Below are 22,473 nucleotides of genomic sequence, written 5' to 3'. Positions count from 1 at the left end.
TTCAGTCCAAGAACTTCTGTCTTTGAATCCAGATTCCATTAGGTTGGAAGCTCCTTCTCCCAACCAACATGCTATAGAAGCCAACTTCTAGGGGTTGTGGGGACTTCAGCCACCACAATAAAATATTTGAGGGGGCCAGGCCCCCACAAAGTTGATGTGCATTGCCATTGAAATAGTGTCTGTGTCATGTGATCGCTTATGCAGAGCGGGGCTTACCTGGGCCCCCACAATATTTTATTCCAGTTGGTACCCCTGCAACATGCTGATTAGGTAGGTTCACATTTAAATGCAAAACCAGAATGGAATTTCTCCCCCAATCTTAGCAGAGGTAATTGTGATAACCTTTTAGTAGTGCATTTGAGCAAAACTGAATTTGTAGGAAGAGCTCAGTTTCAGTGGAAATCTGCAGGTGACGAAGATGCTAAAACATCACAAGTTAGGTACAGGATTTTGAGAAATGGTGTGCATGCAAATGTAATATTTAATTCATTTTTGTTTTCAGGAGCTAGTCCCCAACCCTCAGTTCATTGTGGGAGGAGCCACTCGTACAGATATTTGTCAAGGGGAACTGGGTAAGTAACTGAATAGCACTTCCCCTTGCTGTCTTCTGTGGTGTTAGGGGAAGGAGGGAACCATCACAAACACCAAACCATACATGTTTTAATTAGATGTAAAAAGGTGAGTGCAAAGACGAAGCTCCAGATAAGTCGAGCAAATAAATATCAAAGAAGCAATATGAATCTAGGACGTAAAACATGTCACTTGAACCCGAACTTTATTGCTTCTTTTGCACATGCCCCCCAATGACTAGTCTAGGAAGCTGAGGCAGGTTTCACCCTCATTTTCATCTTCTGTGTCAGGTTTTTTTCTTTTTTCATTCATTCAAAACTAGCATGCCCTGTCTAATTTAGAGGAATAAGAGACAGGCTGTCTCTAAGGGTTTCTTTCATTAAACTTTGTCTCTTTGTCAATAACAAAAATTAGTGGAAATATCAGCCTGGCAACTCTCAAGAGAACTTGAAAGACTCAGGCTGCTTTCCATATATTGTACAAACAACCTGCTTTTTATTATTATTATAATAATAAAAAAAAAACAGAACACACAAGGAAAAGAAAAGCTTAGCCTTAAAAGCTTTGCCTTAAATGCAGAATCACATCCATAATCTTTCAGAATAACATGGTTTAAAGTGGATCTTCAAAGGCTGTTTGCCTCTGTACACATAGGTTAATACTCCTGCTAAAGCTTTCAAATGCCAAGGGCCCTTTTAAAAAACATTATTTTACAGCGCATGCCATTTAAAATAAGTTTAAATTTCTGTATCCTTGCCACATGTACTTGTTGAATGCCTTAAAGTGTAACAAATCAGCAAGCCCATTTGAAACACAGGGCAAGTTCCTTATGGCGGTGACAGAAATGAGACGTTTCCATAATGTGACAGCAACGAAAGCATTAATAGGTTCATATGCTACAATGTCCAATTCTCCCATTGAATCTGATTCTTCCAGGAGACTGCTGGCTTTTGGCAGCTATCGCATCTCTCACATTGGATCAAGAAATTTTAAGCCGAGTTGTTCCCAAAGATCAGAGCTTCCAGAAGAACTACGCTGGGATTTTTCACTTCCAGGTATCTCTTCCATATTATTTATAGAGTAGGAGACACTTAAGCAAAAGTAGTCAACAATGTAAAACCAGAATCATGTCCTGGAAAAGGCAGAAGGACTTTGCCCATCATGTGTTTGCATACTTTTCTGTGTGTATAGTATAGGCAAGATATAAACCAAGCAGAAACTGTTTCTTCTCTCCAACCTCAGCCAGATATTCCAGCTCTCTATATGACTTCACTCAGCAAACTTAAACGTTATTTGTATAAGAAAAGATAAAGCATTGTGTAAAAAGTGGTTAGCTATGCCTCATGATTTTATATGTTGAATCCAGCTTGAAGTGCCTTTGATGGCCTGATATTCAATACGTGAGCTTTCCCTCTCCCCCCCCCTTTTTTTGTCAGTTCTGGCAGTACGGAGAGTGGGTGGACGTTGTTGTGGATGACCGGCTCCCCACCAAAAACGGGCAGCTCCTTTTCCTGCACTCTGAAGAAGGCAGTGAGTTCTGGAGTGCCCTGTTGGAGAAGGCCTATGCCAAGTAAGCAAATGATTCTCAGATTTTGCTCAATGGAGGCAGCTGTCATGAGGCCTGTCAGTCACAGACTACTTTCTGCACAGTGCCTAATGCTACCAGTGAATTTTTCACTGGGTGAAATATAGGGCTGTAGTCAACAGTGTTGCTCAGCTGATGGTAAGGTTTTCATCACTTGAATGTCAGTTTTCATTTCTTAATGCAGAAAGTATTGATTTGATGTGTAGAGATCTTTCCTGTTCTAATTAATTCAAGAAGTTTCCAGAAGCTTCTCTATGTGAAAGGAACTAGCAGAAAGGTTCATGATGTTTGGGTTATACCTTCAGAGAAGCTGAGTACAGCTGGCTTAAACTGGTTCTGTTATCTCTTCTGTCAAGGTCATGCTGACTATAATAAGAGGCCAGAGGAGCCTGTGTTTCACTTTCTCTTTCTATCTCCCTTCTGGTGTGGTGTTCTGCACATAGCATTAAGGTTTAGTCTTATTGTAAGTTTAAGTTAAGACTGCTGAAACTGGATTTCTTATGGACAGTGCCAATCATGAACGTATTGGATTTGTGACCATTATGCTCATTTGCCTTCAGTAGCTCTGGATGAAATACATCTGCCTCTGGTCTATTTTTGGGGAGTCCTGCAAAATGTTTAAGTTTTTACTCTGCTAACTATACATTGGAACCTGCTCTGGATCAATATTGAGTAGAATTCCATGACATTGTATAGGTAGGGAAGCTATTTCTATTCCCCATCCCTCTGCAATCCCTGTGTCCCCACTAAATCTGCCCTGAGGGGTCCCTTCACCCCCTGCAGCAGATTTAGGGAATGTGGTGGGAGGCAGAGAAATTGTCTTATTTAATCTGTATGACGTGTGCATGTGTGGAGATTGCCCTCATGCTTTTTTCTGCACTGTAGGTTAGTAATTGGCAAGGCTGTTAGTTTTGGCTTGTTTTAGGTTCTCATTTTTCCAGTCCTAAATGCAGTTTGCTCCATTTCCACATACATTGCAAGTTCGTTGTTGTTGTTTTTGACCCAGTTTGCATTAATATTTCCAAACACATTTCTCCTAATATACACAAAATTTGCCTAGGATATGGGTTTTTGCAATGAATGTTCATCTAATAGAATTCATTTTTGCATGTTATCTCCTTTCATGTACACATTTTTTTTGCACATTTCCCCCCACTAATGTGCACATTCTTGTACACATATTTTGATTGGAGAGCCGCATTTCAAAATTTAGAGAAGTGCAAAGTTTCAAAAACAGAGAAGTGTGGATAGACAAATTTCTTTACCATCCATACTGCAGGCTGAATGGCTCATATGAGGCTCTCGCTGGAGGATCTACTGTAGAAGGTTTTGAAGATTTCACTGGTGGCATCTCTGAATCATATGATCTGAGAAAAGCTCCATCCGACCTGTATCAAATCATCCAGAAGGCCCTGCAAGCCGGCTCACTGCTGGGTTGCTCCATTGATGTGAGTTACTGGCATCATCATCATCGTTTTTCTGTGCTCCAACCTATGTTGTGGTGAAGTGACAGAATGCTAGCAGCAGATATTTGTGTTAGGAACTTGGAACAGCAATTGTCCCACTTTAGGGAAGCAGCATCGAGTCCTACAGCTAGAAAAATGCACTTGGTGTTTTGACAAAAGTTGCATCCACACTTGGTCTTTAGTCAGGGGTTTGGAAAACAAGTCCCATGAGGAGAGAATGTTTAGCATGGAGATGACTGATGGGCTCACATAGAAGAGGACAAAGACTTGTTCTCTCTGTTCCTGGGTTGGTGAGGGGGCAGCAGTCAGGACTAGATCTAAAGAGTTTAAGTTATAGGATGGTAGAGCCTGGCTGAATATGAGAAAAAATCTATCGATGGAAATAGAAGTTTGATAATGGAACCAATTATCTAAAGGGGCAGTGGGCTTTCCCTCGCTGGAGGTATTCAAGCAAAGGCCAGACAGACATCTCTTGTAGATGTTCCAGCATGTACATTTGATTTCCTGCACTGAGCAGGAAGTGGGACTAGATAGCCTACAAGCCCCCTTACAACTCTATGATTCAGAAGGAGCTCACCAGGTGGAGTCAGTGTGCTAGCTTCCTGGCTGGTGGGCTGGTGTTGCTTACTGGGAAAGCCAAATGCACTAGTGGGGCACGTGTGTTTGCACTGTGCAACCTCCACAGCTCCTTGCCCCTCCTAGTAAGCAGCAGAGACCCACCTCCTGGGAAAACAAAAAAAATTCCTTCCAGTAGCACCTTAAAGACCAACTAAGTTAGTTCTTGGTATGAGCTTTCGTGTGCATGCACACTTCTTCAGATACACACATGCACACGAAAGCTCATACCAAGAACTAACTTAGTTGGTCTTTAAGGTGCTACTGGAAGGAATTTTTTTTGTTTTGACTATGGCAGACCAACACGGCTACCTATCTGTAACCACCTCCTGGGAAGTTAGCAAAGTAGCTCTGCCCGACCCCAGCGAATCACTTCTAGGATTTTAAACCACCGTGTTGTGTTTTTAAAATAATTTTATATGCCCTAGATAACCAGTGCAGCTGAAACAGAAGCAATCACAAGTCTGAAGCTGGTCAAAGGTCATGCTTATTCTGTTACTGGAGCGGAAGAGGTAAAAATATTGTGTGTGTGTGTGTGGCTCTGTGTGTGAGCTTTAACAAACTGAACTGTCATGAAATTAATACTGTTGCACAGCACCCCAAGTGTCTGAGCAGTGCAAGGTTCCAGGGTATTTGTTTCCTTTTGGAAAATGAGGCACAGTGGAGACAGAGGTATCTTTATGATATATGGTTTATTTACACATATATACAAACTGAGTCTAGGATGGAGGAGTTCACTCCAAGAGGTCTTTCTCCTTCCATAGATCCAAAACAGACACCAGGTATGGCTCTCTGCCTGGCTGCAGCTTTTCTCCAGCTTCTGGCTCATATGACTCCTCACTCTAACCTCTCTAAACTCTGGGCTTATCTTCTAACTAACTCTGAGAGGAGTCTTAATTGCTCCATCCCCCAGGCTATAACCTCACAAGGAATTTAGCTTTGCTTAATTAGCTTTCAACATTTGTTGATTCCAGGGGATTAGCATTGTCTAGCACACAGTTGAAGCCACACACAGATTGGGCTTAATCTGGCACCCAAATTTTAACATACCAATAACTGATTAATTCTAACCTTTGGTTGATCTGGAGGTTATAGTGGTCTGGCACTCACAAACTCCTAACAATACTAAATGGCACAAGTAGTTTGTGAAAGTGCACTCCTTTTAACCCTGCCTCTAAAAACTTACAGCACACTTTAAGGCTGAAGTTTGCAAAGCGGTTTCAAAAACAGAACATAACAATAAAACCCATAACTTATCTGTAGAAATGCAATGAAGGTGAAAAACCAGCATTTTAGGGCTGATGTTTTGGACAAAACTTCCATCTACCCAATGGATGAGCTGGGTACATTTAAAAATAGCTGGTTAAAGGAACAGGTTTCTGGGGACTGTGTGGAAGTCCCTGGAGGTTTTTCAGAAAATTTGTGTCTGGGGAAACCTTGCTGTTTCAGGGATTGTACAGCGTGTCCCATAAAATCCAATTCATGAGTTCTTGAGTTTTGCGGTAGCACTAAGAAACTTGCCATAGGCTGCGGCTTTTGCATCCATTGCTTTTGTTCTTAATGGATTTATTTATTATATTTATATACCGCCTTTTCCTCCAAGTCGCTTAAGCTGGTGCACATGGATCTCCTCCCCCTCCCGATTTTATCCTCACAACAACCCTGTGAGGTAGGTGGGGCTGAGAGGTGATGACTGTGAGCTTCAGGGCCTGAGGGGGGATTTTAACCTTTGTCTCCAAGGTTCCACACTCTAACCATTACACCACACTGGCTCTCACAGGATGTTTTCTAAACAGGACTGTCATCTAACAGGATGGCAACACTGAGGGGGATTATAAAGTCTTGATGTTCTGTTTGTGGTGCTTCCCACAGGTTAACTACCGCAGCCATCCGGAGAAATTAGTCAGGTTAAGAAATCCATGGGGCGAAGTGGAGTGGACTGGGGCCTGGAGTGATAAGTATATTATTATCAGTATATATCAGTATTCACTGTTGCTATCAGTACGCAAATGATATGCAGTTGATTCTGTTTCCCCCTTTTGCATTATGCATCCTTTGCACTGAATGGGGTAGAATAATGTAAATACAATGTAACACAGCAGACAGTGAGATGAATAATGTATTTTGGGGCAGAAGATGAACTGCGGCAGAATGGAAACAGTGCCAGTTGAGACAAACACAGGATGAAATGGAAAGCAATGCTTTCTTACATCCTTTGTCCCGGGTCATCTTCAGATTGTCACACACCCACCCCAACCCCAATGCTTGTATATTAATCCTGAAATGCCATTTATTCATCTACATCAGTGATGGGGAATCTGCCACTGTCCAGATCTTGTTGGATTCAAACCCCCATCAGTCCCAGACGTCATGGCTAGTTCTTATAGATGATAGGAGTTTGGGTCTGGAGGGCCACAAGTTCCCTATCCTTGATTTATTTATTTTTTGAATATGTACCCCACCCTTCTCCTAGGAGTTCAGGAGATTATCCCACGTTAGTTCCATAGCAGCTCCATGAGGTAAATTAGAATGAGATGTGGTGGTTGATCCAGTCACTCTGAGGGCTTCAAGGCAGGGATTTGAACCCAAGTCTCCTTAGCACAATTACCACACACTAGCTGAATTCTGTCCTCCACCTGTAAGATTCACACATTCTATAAGCATTTGTAATGTGGGCATCTGACTGGGAAGATGTTCGTGTTGATTTTTTGAACGTTGCCCTGGAAATGAGATGGGAAAAAAGGAGCTATCAATCTCTTTTACATTGTCACTGGCTCTGCTGTATAACATATGAAGTTCCTCTAAAATTGCATCTGGCAAAGTTAATATATCAAATGACAGCCGAAAGGAAGAAAGTAATATTAATAAGTTAGGAGGGCTATCTATTAACTCACACCCATGGCTTTTCATGCCTGGATAGTAGAGCAGAAAGATATAGGAAAAAGAGTATTTCTAAGAGGATTCTTAAGCCCGGCTGAACATGGGGCCGAGCTAGACACAACGGCTAGCTACACCTTTGCATTTTACGCGCATACTGAAATCATAGCTGTCAACTTTTACCTTTTCTTGCGAGGAATCCTATTCGGAATAAGGGAATTTCCCTTAAAAAAAGGGGAAAGTTGACAGCTATGACTGAAATAAATGTAAGCACCAGGTAAAGGGTGGGGGGTGGGGGCTGATAATTATCAGGATTATTGGAAGAGTTTAACCCTTGCAGTGATCCCAATGAAAATTGTTCCCCTGGAGCCACTTGTGTTGAGATGTCACCCTATTTTGTATTCTAAAAAAATCTGCACATTAAATGCAGTTCTATACATGTGCAATTCTATATATGTATACTCAGAAGTTAGCCCCATTGAATTCAATAGGGCTTTCTTCCTGGTAGGCATATACAGTATAGGATTGCACTCTTAACACCATTTGAATGACTGATGGATTGATTTGTATACTGCTCTTTGCTCCCGTCATCCATCGTTACAAAATATTTCATATCACCATTAAAAATCTAAACACAAACTTCAGAGCTACAGTCTTAACATTTCCATCTGTTGTGTCCCTGGGGACCTAACTCCCAAAGGCCTGGGCAGATCAATAGGTCTTTAACTGGCATCTCAAGGCCAGCAGTGAGCAGGAGAAGACTTATTTCCCCAGGGAGAGAGTTCCAGAGGTCAGCACACCTGGCAAAGAAACAGTTCCTACTCTGAAACAGAATTAACTGTACCTTAAACCATCTCTGGAAGTTTATTTTTATTATTTACAGAAATTTAAAACGTTTTCATTTGAGAGGCATGTGATCAGGATCTCCCTAGAGTAGTGGAGATTCCAAGAATATTTCTTTTCTTTTCAGCAGAGCGTTCCTTGTATCCCCAGAGTAAATAAGGAATTGTCTCTGCTTTATCCCCAACTCCAGATTTAATTTACTACTGTATCTCATGAATAATGCCATATCAGTAGATAAATAATCATATAAAAAACAGCCAAACAGCAGGCACATAAACAAGGATTAGATTTCAGGTATTATACTCACATCAAAAAGGGCTCAGTTTTAAAAATAAATCATACAATAAAAATGATTTAAGTCAGAAGTTATAAAACGTTTAACACTTCTTTTCTATCACTTTATGTGACTTTTAATCCAGCAGTGTGGAACCTGTGGTTCTCTAGATGTTGTGAGATTCTAACTCCCATCAGCTCCAGCCAGCATAGTCGATGGCGAGGACTGATGGGAGTTGTAGCCAGTGTTTTTTCCCTGGCAGTCTTCTTTCTTCTTTGGCGATCACTTGTAGCCGAGTAAGATTGTCTTCCATAAACACAGTTTTAACAGTGAGTCAGTAAGTGACTGTGAAGGCCGATTCTGCATCCATACGTGCTTCCACAGTGGGGACATAGGTTTCTGCGCAGGAGTTGATCACGATGTGGATTTGCCAAGCATGCCTTCCTCTTAGCGTGTTTCTCCCTTTTGTCCTGAGTTCGAGTGTCTTCAAAGCCCATGACACCTTTGGTAAAGGCTGTTCTCCAGTTGGAGCACTCTCAGGCCAGTGTTTCCCATTTGTTGGTATTTATACTACATTTTATTTAGATTTGCCTTGAGAGAGTGTTTAAACCTCTTTTGTTGACCACCAGCATTACACTCTCCATTTTCTGGCAGTACTCACTGGTACGCAGTACTGGCACCCCCCCCCCCCCGCAGCTGTGATGGGCCCCATCCAGTTTTCCCATGGCTACAACGGGCCCTGTCTGGCCTTCTTGCAGCCATGGCAGCCCTCCCAGCCTCGGTCCCTCAGGGCTCAGAGATAGGACTGCGTTCATACACATATGCAACTATTTCATGCTTAATTTGTACTGGCAAAATGTTTGGTTTGTAATGCTCTCCTATCCCTGCAGTGCTCCACAATGGAATTATATTGACCCCAAGCAGAAAGCAGCTCTGGATAAGCAGGCAGATGATGGTGAATTTTGGTAAGAACCTTTCAATCAATAGTAGAATGTAGATAAACATGCTGCAGTGCGAGGGTGACACTAGATGTGATGTTAAATGCATCACTTGTGCTGTGTCATTTGCCTTCTAATTGCTAACAGCAGATGAAGGAAGGCCAGATTTTTGTCAGGACTGTGGCACATAAGGAGAGAGGTTTTCATGTTTTCCCTCCTCGCATAGTCCTGATGAAAATCTCCCCCTTCCAATAATAATTTATAATAATAATAATTTATTATTTATACCCTGCCCATCTGGCTGGGCTTCCCCAGCCACTCTGGGCGGCTTCCAACAAAATATTAAAATACCGTAATACATCAATGATGCCTTGTGGCGACAATTGGCTAATAGCAGTTGTGGTGGTGAAGATTTTTGTTGGACTTGCATCGGGGGGAAAAATGGGATGAACACCCACAACACACTCCTGGCAAAAAAACTCATAGAAGCATAAGAAGCTGAGTCAGACAACTGCAGCTTAGTGATAAGATAAAAACACTCTGCATGTGTTCAGAGACTGCTATGCAACATCTTCCTTCACTGGCAGCAGAAATATATGTGTGGAGTAGACCAGGCTATTAGGCTGCTGTTCTTTGCAGTCATTTGGCAGTGCAGTTGGCTCTTCTCTGTCATGACAACTGTTGGTAAGAGAGGGACTTTTATCATTTATTGCCCTGGGATCCCTAGCAACTTAGACCTGGCCCTTGAAATGTAATGTGGGAATGGCGAGTCCTAGACTCTAATTTGGTATGAGCTAAGGATAGCATGACTGACTGGACGCAAGAAGACTAATCACTGAGAATTTGTAGGCCTTCCATTATTGATGGGGATTCCTAGAAGTTTCAGAGCTTTGTAACGCCAAATAATTCCCTCGTGCTATTGCTGCCTGCTGTCTCAGTAGAAGATAAATCAATGGCAAGTGGATAATGGCTTTCTTCCAGACTCACTAAGCACTCTTATATGCTCTGCTCCTATGGCAGGATGTCCTTTTCAGATTTTCAAAGGAACTTCACAAGGCTTGAGATCTGCAACCTGACTCCTGACACCCTGACAAGCAACCATGTCCACAAATGGGGTATGACTTTGTTCAACGGAAACTGGAGACGGGGCTCCACAGCCGGTGGGTGCCAAAATTACCCAGGTAATGTCACCGTGGAGAAGCCAATCACTAGCCATAGCTATTGTTGACAGGGGAAGCTTTTGTACTGGAGGACTGCCTGTAAAATATTTCAGTGGTCTCACTATTTGAGCCAATGGGGGCAATTGTAGATCAGGCTCTTTCCCAAGTGCCTGTTGGAAGTGCAACAGCAGGGATTGTTCAGTTTGGAATTTAAGAGTTATTTCTGTTGTCAATGAGTCAGCTAACCAAGGTGATGGTGGTGGAGGAGGTGTTGCGTAGCAACCAGGCAGATTGGCATGATCTCTAGTGAGGTAGCACCTGCTGTGTAGTTCTGAGGGAGCTTTCCTCTGTATGTTTAGTTGTATGTCTCCCTGCTATGTACAAGGCCTGATGGGAGAAAGACAAAAGCTCTTTGATCTTGTCTTCTCAAATTATACACTGTTTTCGTTCAGTTTCCCTCAGCAAAATGCTGTCTGGGTTTCTTGCATTGTGGCGGATATAGGTTAGATTCAAACTGAGCTGTGATGCATGATGTGCACATTTCCATCTGGTCAAAGTACAAGAGGTGGGACATTGCTGCTGTGGCGTTCTACATCCTGTGGCAGTGCTGCCGTTTGTGAAGATTGGGATGGAGCATGGCAGAGCATCTGCAAGGGTGGGGGTTGCACCCAGGTGGCGGCAGGCACACCTATACCTGCCACTGCTGACTTGCTGCTCCCCATTGCTCACTGCTCACTGCTGCTCTGCTCTGCTCCATCCTAGTCCTGCTGAGAACAAATATTGCTGCTGCTGGGAAAACAGCACGGCAGGAACATCAAAATTCAAGTGTTAAACTCTACTTTGCAGTGTTCATGTTAGTATTTTTATTGCTTTTCATTTTTGTTTTCATACATTACTGTTGTGTGTGTGTGTGTGTTTTAAGTTCTAGTTATACATCTCATTCATTTTTCAGTATGGCACAACTGTGATAAAAAGGACCAAACTGCAATATTTACCATAAAATTGCATATATTAATAGTCTAGAAATAACTGTTTTGTTTTTATGTGTCGAATGCTAAATTAATTCCTAAACCCATTGCTGTTTGGGGCTCCAGCCTGAATATGTAATTAAAACGAATAGCAGTATGGCGTGCGTTAATTAAGCATTTTTAAAAAAGTCTTCAAGTGGGAAAACATTTTTCTGCAGAATTAAAAAAACATGTGATTTTACTTGTAAGAGCCATTCCTTGGTAGGTTCAGTGCTGTAATCTGGGTATAATAATGAAAGCATTCAAACTCAAACATTACAGATCACGAACAGTTGTTTGAATAGAAGCGATGCCACATTTCACTGTGGGCTGGTGTCAGTGGAATGCCGCTTTGAAATGGTTTGGGAAAGAGCTGAAGAGAAGAGAAAAATATCAGCATGTTATAAAATCTCTCTTAACTGGGAAATTAATGGCTTCAGACATACTCAGACACCAACCATAACACAAACATGCCATAGTGGGCCTTAGGATCACCACTCCCCCACTTCACATTATTTTGAAGCTGCTTTTTCTCCTTTCATTTTTGGAAACAAAACATCTTTTTCTGTTTTGTCTAAATGCAGGAAATGATTTGTGCAGACCATAGTTAAGAAACTGGGATACCCTGGTTTGATACCCTGTTTCGTTACCTAACAATGGTTTGCACAAACCACAATCTTCTCCATGTGGACAAGACAGGAAACAGATTTGTTTTAAACTGTGAGTGAAGGTTTCACCTTTCTTCCCCTCATATGTGAAGAAGGGAAGGCTGCACAATCCCAAGCCCCACCACGGTGTGCTTTCTTATCACAACAAGGTTATGGTTTGCTGTTATGTCTGAATGCAGTCTGTTCTCATTATATCACAGGGTATGTGTCATTCCGAGTTTTTGGGTCACCAATCAAACCCAGTCATTTCTCAGTCTTAGTTATTTCTAGAGTCGCTGAGGTTTTAGAGAAGAAAGTGAGAAAGAAAGGTGGCCACCTTAAAAAGTGGGAGTGAAAGAGACCCAGGATGCAATTTTGGGATAATTTTATTGATAGGATACATCTTCCTTAACATTTTGGTCTAAGATATGGGGAAGGGCCATAACTCATTAGAATTAAGCTTAGTACCTTTTAAGTCATTGTGTACTTAAAAGTAGTATGGGACCATGCAGAAGCATCAATGTAATGGCCTGAATATACTTGTAACTGAATAACTCATAACTGGGTTTTTTAATTTTAAAATATTCATTTTCAAGCCAAACCCGAGAGTTGTATCTTATATGAAATGGCCCAGTAACAGTCTCCTGAGGATAAATAACGGGTTTGTGTTAATGACTGCAGTCTCTTTGAGCTGGTCACCGCTCCCCCGAGGGAATGTCTCTTAGTAGCTTGATTCGTTATAACTGCAATAAATATATAGCATACTTGGGCAGGGGTGTCGAAGGAAGCATAGAATATATAAATATAATGGGAAAGCCAGGCTGGAAGCCAAAGTACAGTTCATTCTTAAGGACAATTCCCTGCAGCTCAACCTGGTTGCATTAGCAGCAAAGAAACCCCTCTCTCGTTTCTCTGGTGATTCTTACATATATTTCTACCTTTGCCTTTACAGCAACATACTGGACCAACCCCCAGTTTAAAATTAGGCTGGATGAGCCAGATGACGACCACACAGGAAGTGGGAGTGAACCATGTTGCAGCATCCTGGTGGGCTTGATGCAGAAGAACCGTAGGAGGCAGAAGAGGATGGGGGAAGGGCTGCTCAGTATTGGCTACTCCCTTTATCAGGTATATTACTCATTGCTCCTTGATACTTTCCAGTGGCGTAGCGTGGGTTGTCAGCACCCGGGGCAAGGCAAGTAATTTGTGCCCCCTAACCCATGGATTTGCGCCCCCTAACCCTAACCCTCAGATGTTGCGCCCGGTGCGGCCGGCCCCCCCTGCACCCCCCACGCTACGCCACTGATACTTTCTGCCCCGCTCCACTTTCCATCAACCTCAGACAGCATGGCCTGTGACTAGGTGAATGGGAGATGGAGTCCATCAACAGCTGGTGTGCCATCAGTTCTCCACACCTGCCTGAGTGCCGATAAATAACAGCATTGCGTCTCTCTGTGCATTTATTCTGTGGGGCCACAAAATAGCGGTGGAACACATGCTGTGCTCAAACAAGGTTCCAGATTCAACCCACAGTAGCTGGTTGGAAATACTGCTCCTGGTCTGAATAAATAGCATTCAGCTACCTGGAGAGATGCCTTGCCATAAAGCAGCTTTCTGCATTCAGCAAGATTCTTCAGAGTTCCGTCCTGAAAGCTCAGCTGTGAAATACCTTGAAAAGGCTCAAATCTTGTGAATGCAAAGCCAAAGCAGGCTGATGTACATGAATCCATCCCTGGTGGGGGAGACTAGTGCAGTGCACAACCAGATTGTATAACAAAAATTCTCTTAAGATGCTCTGAAATTGGCATTGGCCTCAGATTACCAAACCTGGCAAAAATGACGGAATGTTTAAGTTGGAGCAGAGATATTGCTGAGAAAGGTTCATCTTTGGCTGAGTGTGCAGGAAAGGATGGTCACCAGGCACAACAGACCAGACTTTTCATCCAGCTGCTTGTGAAAAATATAGAGCCACCATCTTTCACCAGGCCTTTATGTCTCTTCCCCTTTATATGTCTCTTGCAGATGCCAAAAGAGGTACATAAACTGTGCTGGAAATATGCATCCTCCAAAATAAAAAGATCATCTACTGCTTCTTGAAGGCTGATGTGCCCCAAACTGACAATTGCCCTGCTGACATATGAGGGACATTTGGTTTCTAAGGGTGTATGCTGACTATTTTTGGAAGGAAGGAAAGAAAACTTTTAACTTAAGGGCTTATTTGCGGGGAAAGTGTTCCTAAGATGGCAGTTCAGAGGTGTTTAATGTGCTTTTCATCTCCCATTACATTGCTTCTTTGAAAGGAGGCTTTCCTGAATGTCAGATTTGTTGGTTCAGCACACCACACCTCAAGCATATGTGGACTGACCACGGGGGAGGGTTATATGTAACCCATATAATTGCTCATAAAGGATTTATTTATTTAAGTTTGCTGGGTGTGGGGCAGGGGGAGAAAAGAACACTAAAGTTTAAAAACAAATAAATCGTGTGGTACAGAAATAGGGATTGGGAGAGAATTTCCACATTTTATCAGAATATTAGAAGTCAAGGTCACCCAATTAAATTGACTTGTCCTAGACCCAGGATGGATAAAAGAAGTACTTCCCAGAACACACTTACGATGCTTAACTGCTGCACGTGATGGCTATGAGTTTAGACCAGGCATAGGCAAACTCGGCCCTTCAGATGTTTTGGGACTACAGATCCCATCATTTCTGACCACTGGTCCTGTTAGCTAGGGATGATGGGAGTTGTAGTCCCAAAACATATGGAGGGCTGAGTTTGCCTATGCCTGGTTTAGACAAAGAAAATAAAAAAGGAGGAGGCCTATCAGTGGCTATTAGCCATGGTGGTTGAATAGAACCCCCCCCCCCGCCATTTTCCCTAAGTCAGTATACCTCCAGATACCAGTTGCTGGAGGCAACCCCCCCCCCCAAGGGCTATTGCTTTTATTTTCTGTGCTTGTGGGCTTCTTGAAGGCACCTGGTTGGCCATTGTCAGAAACAGGATGGTAGGCTAGGTAGACATTTGGTCTGGTCCAGCAAGGAACTTCTTTCGGAGTGGTGGTTGTATAAAACCATGCATGCTACGCTGCTGCTGCTGCTGCTGCTGCTGCTGCTGCTACTACTACTACTACTCTGTGTGTGTGTGTGTGTGTGTGTGTGTGTGTTTAGACGTAGTAGTGCTTCCCCACACTTCCAGTTTGCTACTGTATTGCACAAACCACATCGCAGGAAGAGAAGCTTAGAGCTAAGTGAGCAAGTTAAGGGAAAGGTGACAGCCTCCTGTTGGAACCCAGATGCTCTAAACAAATTAAGCTGTTGCTTTCCACAACAATGCCTAAGAATCACAGCAGTGCATATTGTAAAGATATTCTAGGCTATAATTCTGCATCAGACCAGCATGGGAAGTTGCACCTGATTCCAGTTGCAAATGTATGTTTGCTGTTTGACATTTCTAGTTAAGAGATATATGCTATCAGTAGACAATGGAGTACACCCTGTTTCAAACAAACTCCACCTTGCCTTAATGAGTCACATTTTGAAATGCAAGCTCACGCTGCAAAGGCACTGTTTAAACATTTATTGTTTTGCTTTTGTGCTTTTGTTCAATTTAAGGCACCCAATTTCCTCTTATAACTCATGCAGAGCTTTGGAACAGATTTGTATTATCAGTTATAATATAAAGATGCTTGTATGTTGCAAGCTCGGATAGTAGATTAGCATTTGGTGGAAGGTGCAGAAGAAAATGAGCTGTGGAAAAGCTGCTTTCTTGAGATTTATACGGGCTGAAGGTACGTCTACACTCTGTGGAAAGCACCTCATGTTTTTGGTAAACTTAATATGCCAACTCATCAGTTTGTAGGGAAAACGTTGTAGGAAGAAGATTATGGAGATGGCAGGGGGATGGCAAGAGACTGGTGAAGCAGAGATTAAATTTCATTTAGAGAGCAACTGTGTGCCACATGCTAGTTATGGCTGTCTCAAAACAGCAGACCCAGTTATTTGAAACACTTAACTTAGGCTGTGTGTACACCATAAATGAAAAGTGTATTTAAAGCACATAGCTTCCTTCAAAGAATCCTGGGTGTAGTTTAACCATCATAGAGCTACAATTCCCAGCACCCTCAACAAACAACAGTTCCCAGGATTATTTGGGGGAAGCAACATGCTGTAAAGGGACGCGGGTGGCGCTGTGGGTTAAACCACAGAGCCTAGGACTTGCCGATTGGAAGGTCAGCGGTTCGAATCCCTGCGACGGGGTGAGCTCCCGTTGTTCGGTCCCTGCTCCTGCCAACCTAGCAGTTTGAAAGCACATCAAAGTGCAAGTAGATAAATAGGTACCGCTCCGGCGAGAAGGTAAACGGCATTTCCGTGTGCTGCTCTGGTTCACCAGAAGCGGCTTAGTCATGCTGGCCACATGACCCGGAAGTTGTATGCCGGCTCCCTCGGCAATAAAGCAAGATGAGCGCCGCAACCCCAGAGTCGGTCACGACTGGACCTAATGGTCAGGGGTCCCTTTACCTTTGCCTTTACATGCTGTAAATGCCCTGCTGGATCACATCAGAGACTTATCTAGTTCAGTATCCTGTTCTCACAATGGCCAGCCAGATGCCTATGGGAAGCCCATAAGCAGGACATGAACACAGCAGCCGCATCTTCCTTGTGTTCCCTGGTAACTGGCATTATGAGCCCTAAATACTTCTAGAACTTGAGGCAATATATAGTCATCCCAGTTAGTGGCCATTGATAGACTTCTCCTCCACTAATTTGTCTAATTTATTGGTTTGTTTTAGTGTTTGTTTTATGCATTTTGTGTTCTCATTTAGTATTATGTTGCAAACCACCCTGTAATTTTTGGATGAAGGGCGGTATATAAAATTTAATAATAACATAAACAAATAACAAATGAATAATCCTGTTTTGCTGTTGGCGGCCATCACAACATCCTAGCAGGTGAACCTTGGTGGCCAGCAAGGAATATGTGCAGGACAAAGTTGAGAGGAGACCCAGTATGTTGACTGGGGAAAGGTTACCTGGTTTATGCTCCCACTTGGATGGAATTGTTTCTTGTGTCCTATGTCTTGCTAGCTGTTTTATCCTGATTTTTCATTCTCACTGTTCTCACTAGCTGGGAAATCAAACTGATGTTCATCTAAGCAGAGATTTCTTCTTGACGAACCGACCTGTTGCTCGCACCGACACATACGTCAACTTGCGTGAAGTCTCAAACCGCTTCCACCTAGCTCAGGGAGAATACCTCATTGTACCTTCTACATTTGAGCCTTTCAAAGATGGAGACTTCTGCCTTAGAGTCTTCACAGAGAAACAGGCTAAAGCTCAGTATGTATCTTGTACCCCAATGTGCCAAAAGGCATTGTCCCTTTGCACTCAGTGCATCAAAGCTGTGGCTTGATCAGGTGTCTAATCAGCCTTATAGCTCATGACCCCCCCTTTTTTTTGCTCTCTAAGTTCTCATTAGGGAGTAATGACTATTCAACCATGTTCCATTATGGCATTGCTGGCATAGTGACTGAAGTGATATAATAAAAGACGAATGAAAAGATAGTTGGGATGGATCTTGGAGTTTGGTGAAGAAAAATTTTAACTTATATGCATAGACATTTTGCTTGTTTGTTTGTTTGTTTGCTACCCTTGACCATAAGGTTCAGGGTGAATTACAGCATTAAACACCACATTAAAAATAGTTTAAAACAACTGGCAATCATAACAACAAACAGGTTACAAGAAAAGTGCTGGTAGTGAGAACACTTCCACTCACCGATTTCCCCATTCCTTTTTAAATCCCCTTTCCTTCACCAGAACCTATTTAGCATGTTTTTCTTTGGACAACAATCAAATCTACAATTAGTTTGAACATGTTCCTTTTATGGACCAGGGTGGAAGTTAAGTCCATGTCAGATGGAAACAGCAAAAGCAAGTGTACACAATTTGGTTCTGGAGTATTAAGGTGAATGAACCATTTTGTCCATAGTAGGTAAATGATCTTGCGTGGTTACCTTAAGGCTGGGATAGCCAATGCAGTCCCCTTCAGATATTACTAGAATTCCATGAGTCTGTGTCTAATGATAATGGGTGATGGGAGTTGTAGTCCAGCGATGTCTGGAGGGTGCTACGTGAGCTAGCCCTCATCTGCTCCCATACAGATGATCTCAGGCTTTAAGGTCTGCCTCAGGCCCGCCACTCTCTATACCTTACCTTCATCTTGGATCATCAGGCAAGTAAGCATGAGTGTCAGGGCCTTCTCAGTGGTGGTACTGCACCTCTGGAGTAACCTTCCACTGGAGATGCATCGGAATATCTCTTTACTGTCTTTTTAGAGAGACACCAAAAACATTTCTGTTTCAACAGGGATTTAATGTTTGATCGTGTTATTGTTTTAAACTGTTCTTAAAACAAACAAAACTATTGTAAGATTGTTATCATTTTAAGTTGCGGCATTTTTAAGCTTTTATCTTAGTAGTTTGATTTTACTTAATTGTATTGGGTTGCAATTTATTTTAATGGGCCCATTCTAAGCATGACTAAACCAAGATTCAGCACACTGAAATTTTTGATGTAAGCTATTTCTGAGTGTTTCTATGATAAGAAGAACAGGATATTTAATTATATTCTTCTTCTTATTTTTTCCTCACAGGGAAATGGGTGATACTGTGGCTGCAAATCCATATGAGGTAAGCAAATCAAGTGGGGTCAAATTCACAGATTCAGCTTTGGGATACAGAGCCTTATTACTGCAAAAGCTGAGGTCCTCTTGGTTGTAGCCCAGAAAGTGTTGTACGCTAAAGAAAATAGTTCTTTCTTTGCATCCATAAGGCTTAATTCACTGAGTTCTTTGCACAACTCGTTTCTGGAGAAGCAAAATTCTGCACCATAAAGCCTAAGATCAATCACAATGTTTGACAAACGTAGCAGAGATGACAGACTTCCGCTTACCAAAAGCAAGCTTTTAAGTTTCTGCGCTTACTGAGCCAGCTTCTCAGGTTTCAGTTCCTTTCAGAGCTTATTTTGACTCAGGAGCCCTTTGGAGGAAGCCTCAGACCTCGGTGTAAAATGTAACATTATTCATGATTTCTTTTAGCCTCATGTTGCAGGCAAGGACATAGACAGCGAGTTCAAGAGCCTGTTTCAAAAACTTTCTGGGGAGGTAAGAGGGTTTCTGTGCTATGATAAATATTCAGAATTAGGCAAATGCTTCAAAGATTTCCCAGTGCATTGGCTGCTTCTTTTTACTAACGCAGTTGGCAGTAGACTCCTGGAGAGCCGCTTTTCTCATTCTCAGTCTTTTTATTCCTGCACCATGTTCACCATCACTTGATGGGGGAACTGACAGAGAGAAACTGGTCCTTTAAGCATACCCCTCCCCAGGAAAGAGGAAGGACCTGAGAGAGGTGTTCTGGGCTGAGAAGCACAAAAGGCCTTATTTGAACTTTAAGACGTCATTGGACCAAATTGGCCACTTGGAGCTCTCTCAGGTCCTGAAGTCTGATCTTATCTGTCCCCTGGGAACTTAATATGCTCCTGCTCAAGAACAGGACAATGAGAAAACAGCGCCTTGTAGACCCCAATTGCCTTCTTTTTAACCTATTCTACATATCAATGTGCCACGGAGGAAAATCGGGATGCGGGTCTTTTGGGGCCGCGCTCCTGAACGAGTCATGTGATTCACGGAAGAATGTGACCCTCCCCAAAAACCCCACATGTCTTTCAGAGCCGTGCTCTTGTGGCACCCAGGTGACTTCCGCGATAGCACGGTTCCCCCAAAAAGGCATCTTTTGGTGGCTGCGCTCTTTCAGGAGCCAAAACAGGACATCTTGGAATCCAGGCAAAAGGCAGAGGGCCTTTTTGGTAGTGGCACCTGCTCTGTGGAATGTCCTCCCAACAGATGTCAAGGAAATAAACAACTATTTGACTTTTAGAAGACATCTGAAGGCAGCCCTGATTATGGAAGTTTTTAATGTTTAATGTTTTATTGTGTTTTTAATATCCTGTTGAAAGCCACCCCGAGTGGCTGGGGATGCCCAGGGTATAAGTATTATTATTATTATTATTATTATTATTATTATTATTATTATTATTCCAGGATGTCCCACTTAAAGTAGGACAGTTGATAGACATGATTCTAAACACTGCCCTCCAAATCCAGTAGCTGTAACGTGCATATAGGACATCACTGTGGATACCAATCTACAGTAAGCCAGGGCCTTGTCCCATTTACTTCTATGGGAGAGAGAGCCCTTCCCTGGAATGGGAGTGTGCTTATGGAGCTATTCTGACATTTGAAGAGAATAGGGTTAGCAGCCCTATATACAAGGGATGCGGAACTTGTGGTCCTCCAGATGTTGCTAGATTCTGACCCCCATCAGCTCCAGACAGCATGGTCACTGGCCAAAGATGATGGGATTTATAGTCCAGCAACATTTGGAGTGCCACAAGTTCACCATCTCTACTATATACTATGCACCAGCTTCATTGTGTAGTTACATTCCTTATCAACAATGTGAGCATCCCTTTGTCTTCTTAGAGCTCTGTTTACTTCTTGTGGAAGCCTTTGTCCCTGGCCTTTTATCATTAACTAACACACCCAACAGCTATCATCCACTAAAAATAAATTTAAATTGAATTTGGAGAGCTGGGGCAAATAAGTCACTCTTGGTTTTTGTTTGACATTAGATCTAGGATAGAGGCTAGATTTAGCCAGAAGGTAAGGGTTTGGTTGCCACGGTTGTTAAATCTTGGATTTGACTCCTTTTCTGCAGAACAGTGAAATGACTGCTGATGAACTTCAGACTGTTCTGAACAGAGTTGTGTCAAAGAGTAAGTTGCAGTCACTGCTTCATAATTGTGGGGGGAGAACTCAAATACACACTCAAATACGTATATCCAGAATTATATTCAAAACCAGTCTGAATAATTCCTAACCGTAGCTGCCATTATGCTTTTCTTAAATTGCTTGTTATTGTTGCAACTGATTGCTATACAACTTTCAGAATGATAGCTATATTATTTTGCGTAATAAAGCCAGAAATACAAAAAAAGAATAATGCATATTTCTGCAGTTCCTCAGAGTATGCATGAGAATTTTGCATTTATTTAAGTTCATTTCTACTACGAATTCCAGGGTTGTAGTGTGGGTTTAGGTGAAGCATTGATCCAGCTTAGATTAGTTTGTGCATGTTTATATTTTCTTTTTGAAAATGTTTTAAATAAAGTTGTTGGGTTTTTTTGGGGGGGGGGCACCATAAAGAGAACTGATTTGCCACAGAATCAGCTCTTGCCTTGTAATCACATCTTTCTGCTGATGTTCTTGTGAAATAGCACTAGAATCTTCCCTCTGTGAGATGTTCAGCTGTCTTCAAAATGATCTAGCATATTTTTCCTTAACTGCAAAGGCTAACCATGCACAAAGATAACTCCCTAGTGTTTCCAGGGAATGCAGATAAATATTTGTCTAACATATTTTTTGCCTTTTTCATTGTATAGGAAGAGACATTAACAGTGATGGATTCAGCATAAACACCTGCAGGGAGATGATCAGCCTCTTAGATGTATCCTTTAAATGTCACTCTTCTCTACTGGATTTCCCTTGTGAACCTTTTGACTAGATAAGGCAGGGCTTAACGTGTCTCATTTTCCTGGCACATCTGTCTTCACTTGCTGTAGGCATAAAGTGCAGAGTGTCGATCTAAACAGCTTAGTATAGCAAGGTTATTAACCCGTTGTTTCTGGTTGCGTGCTTGGTTTCCCATTGTATTGTGTTCAAGTTCTGCTGGGATGTATGAGAATTTGTCAACGATCCCTGCCTGGATTTAGCCGTGGTTGTGTTGTTATCAACCACCTGGCTGCGATTCTAGTCCAATCATCAGATCATAGGTTGCTCTCCTTTTATACACAAGGAAGGTGTACAATGAGATTTGGAGAGCTGTGGGGAGAGTGGGCCAAATGGTTAAACTGGCCCCTCCTATCCACATGGCTCGGCAAATATGGAGGAAATAAAAGCTGGAGGAACTGCCAATCTTCACAGCATGCCCTTTTCTCATAGGAGAGTAATTAACAATGCAAATGATTTAACATGCTAGAATGAATTTAATATAGCTGTGTAGCCAGGTGGCTGGCAGAGAGCCACAGGGAGGGCTGGTAGAGAAGACAAGCTGTAATCTAGAGGGATGAGCTGTGCTGCTTCAGCAGAAAGTCTGCATAGGGAAAATAATGGTCGAACTGGACTCAGGTGCACCCCTAGGGCCTTCAGAACCGTGCACTTAGAAAGAAGCCTTTGGTATCTCAGTCTCCACACCTACATGATGGCTGAAGTCCTCTGTTCTGTTTTATTTGTCTTCTTCTGTGCTGGTCTACACTTGCAGCTGAATGTGGGGGAAGGGAGTAAAGACAGGAGAATAGACTCATCCCACTTCAAGTTGCAGATGGGAGAAAAGCAGTGCTCCTTTCCTTCCTCAAAACAAACAAACAAATGCCA

At 42.5% G+C, this 22,473-nt stretch overlaps 1 protein-coding gene across 1 annotated transcript in view; it reads left to right on the top strand.

The window, feature by feature from the left end:
* Positions 1-22,473, top strand: part of LOC307212244 (calpain-8-like) — a 41,612-nt gene that overhangs the window by 4,631 nt on the left and 14,508 nt on the right. The window contains exons 2-16 of the mRNA XM_079969387.1: positions 503-572; positions 1,507-1,625; positions 2,007-2,140; positions 3,435-3,603; positions 4,665-4,748; positions 6,109-6,194; positions 9,121-9,195; positions 10,189-10,349; positions 12,935-13,110; positions 14,005-14,016; positions 17,110-17,321; positions 18,637-18,673; positions 19,081-19,146; positions 20,759-20,816; positions 21,483-21,547. Of these exons, the coding sequence (XP_079825513.1) occupies positions 503-572; positions 1,507-1,625; positions 2,007-2,140; positions 3,435-3,603; positions 4,665-4,748; positions 6,109-6,194; positions 9,121-9,195; positions 10,189-10,349; positions 12,935-13,110; positions 14,005-14,016; positions 17,110-17,321; positions 18,637-18,673; positions 19,081-19,146; positions 20,759-20,816; positions 21,483-21,547 (1,524 nt within the window). The remainder of the gene's footprint in view (positions 1-502; positions 573-1,506; positions 1,626-2,006; positions 2,141-3,434; positions 3,604-4,664; positions 4,749-6,108; positions 6,195-9,120; positions 9,196-10,188; positions 10,350-12,934; positions 13,111-14,004; positions 14,017-17,109; positions 17,322-18,636; positions 18,674-19,080; positions 19,147-20,758; positions 20,817-21,482; positions 21,548-22,473) is intronic.

This window comes from Podarcis cretensis (assembly GCF_951804945.1).
Source record: "Podarcis cretensis genome assembly, chromosome: 3".
NCBI classification, from domain to species: domain Eukaryota; kingdom Metazoa; phylum Chordata; class Lepidosauria; order Squamata; family Lacertidae; genus Podarcis; species Podarcis cretensis.
This window is presented reverse-complemented; position numbering and strand designations above follow the sequence as displayed.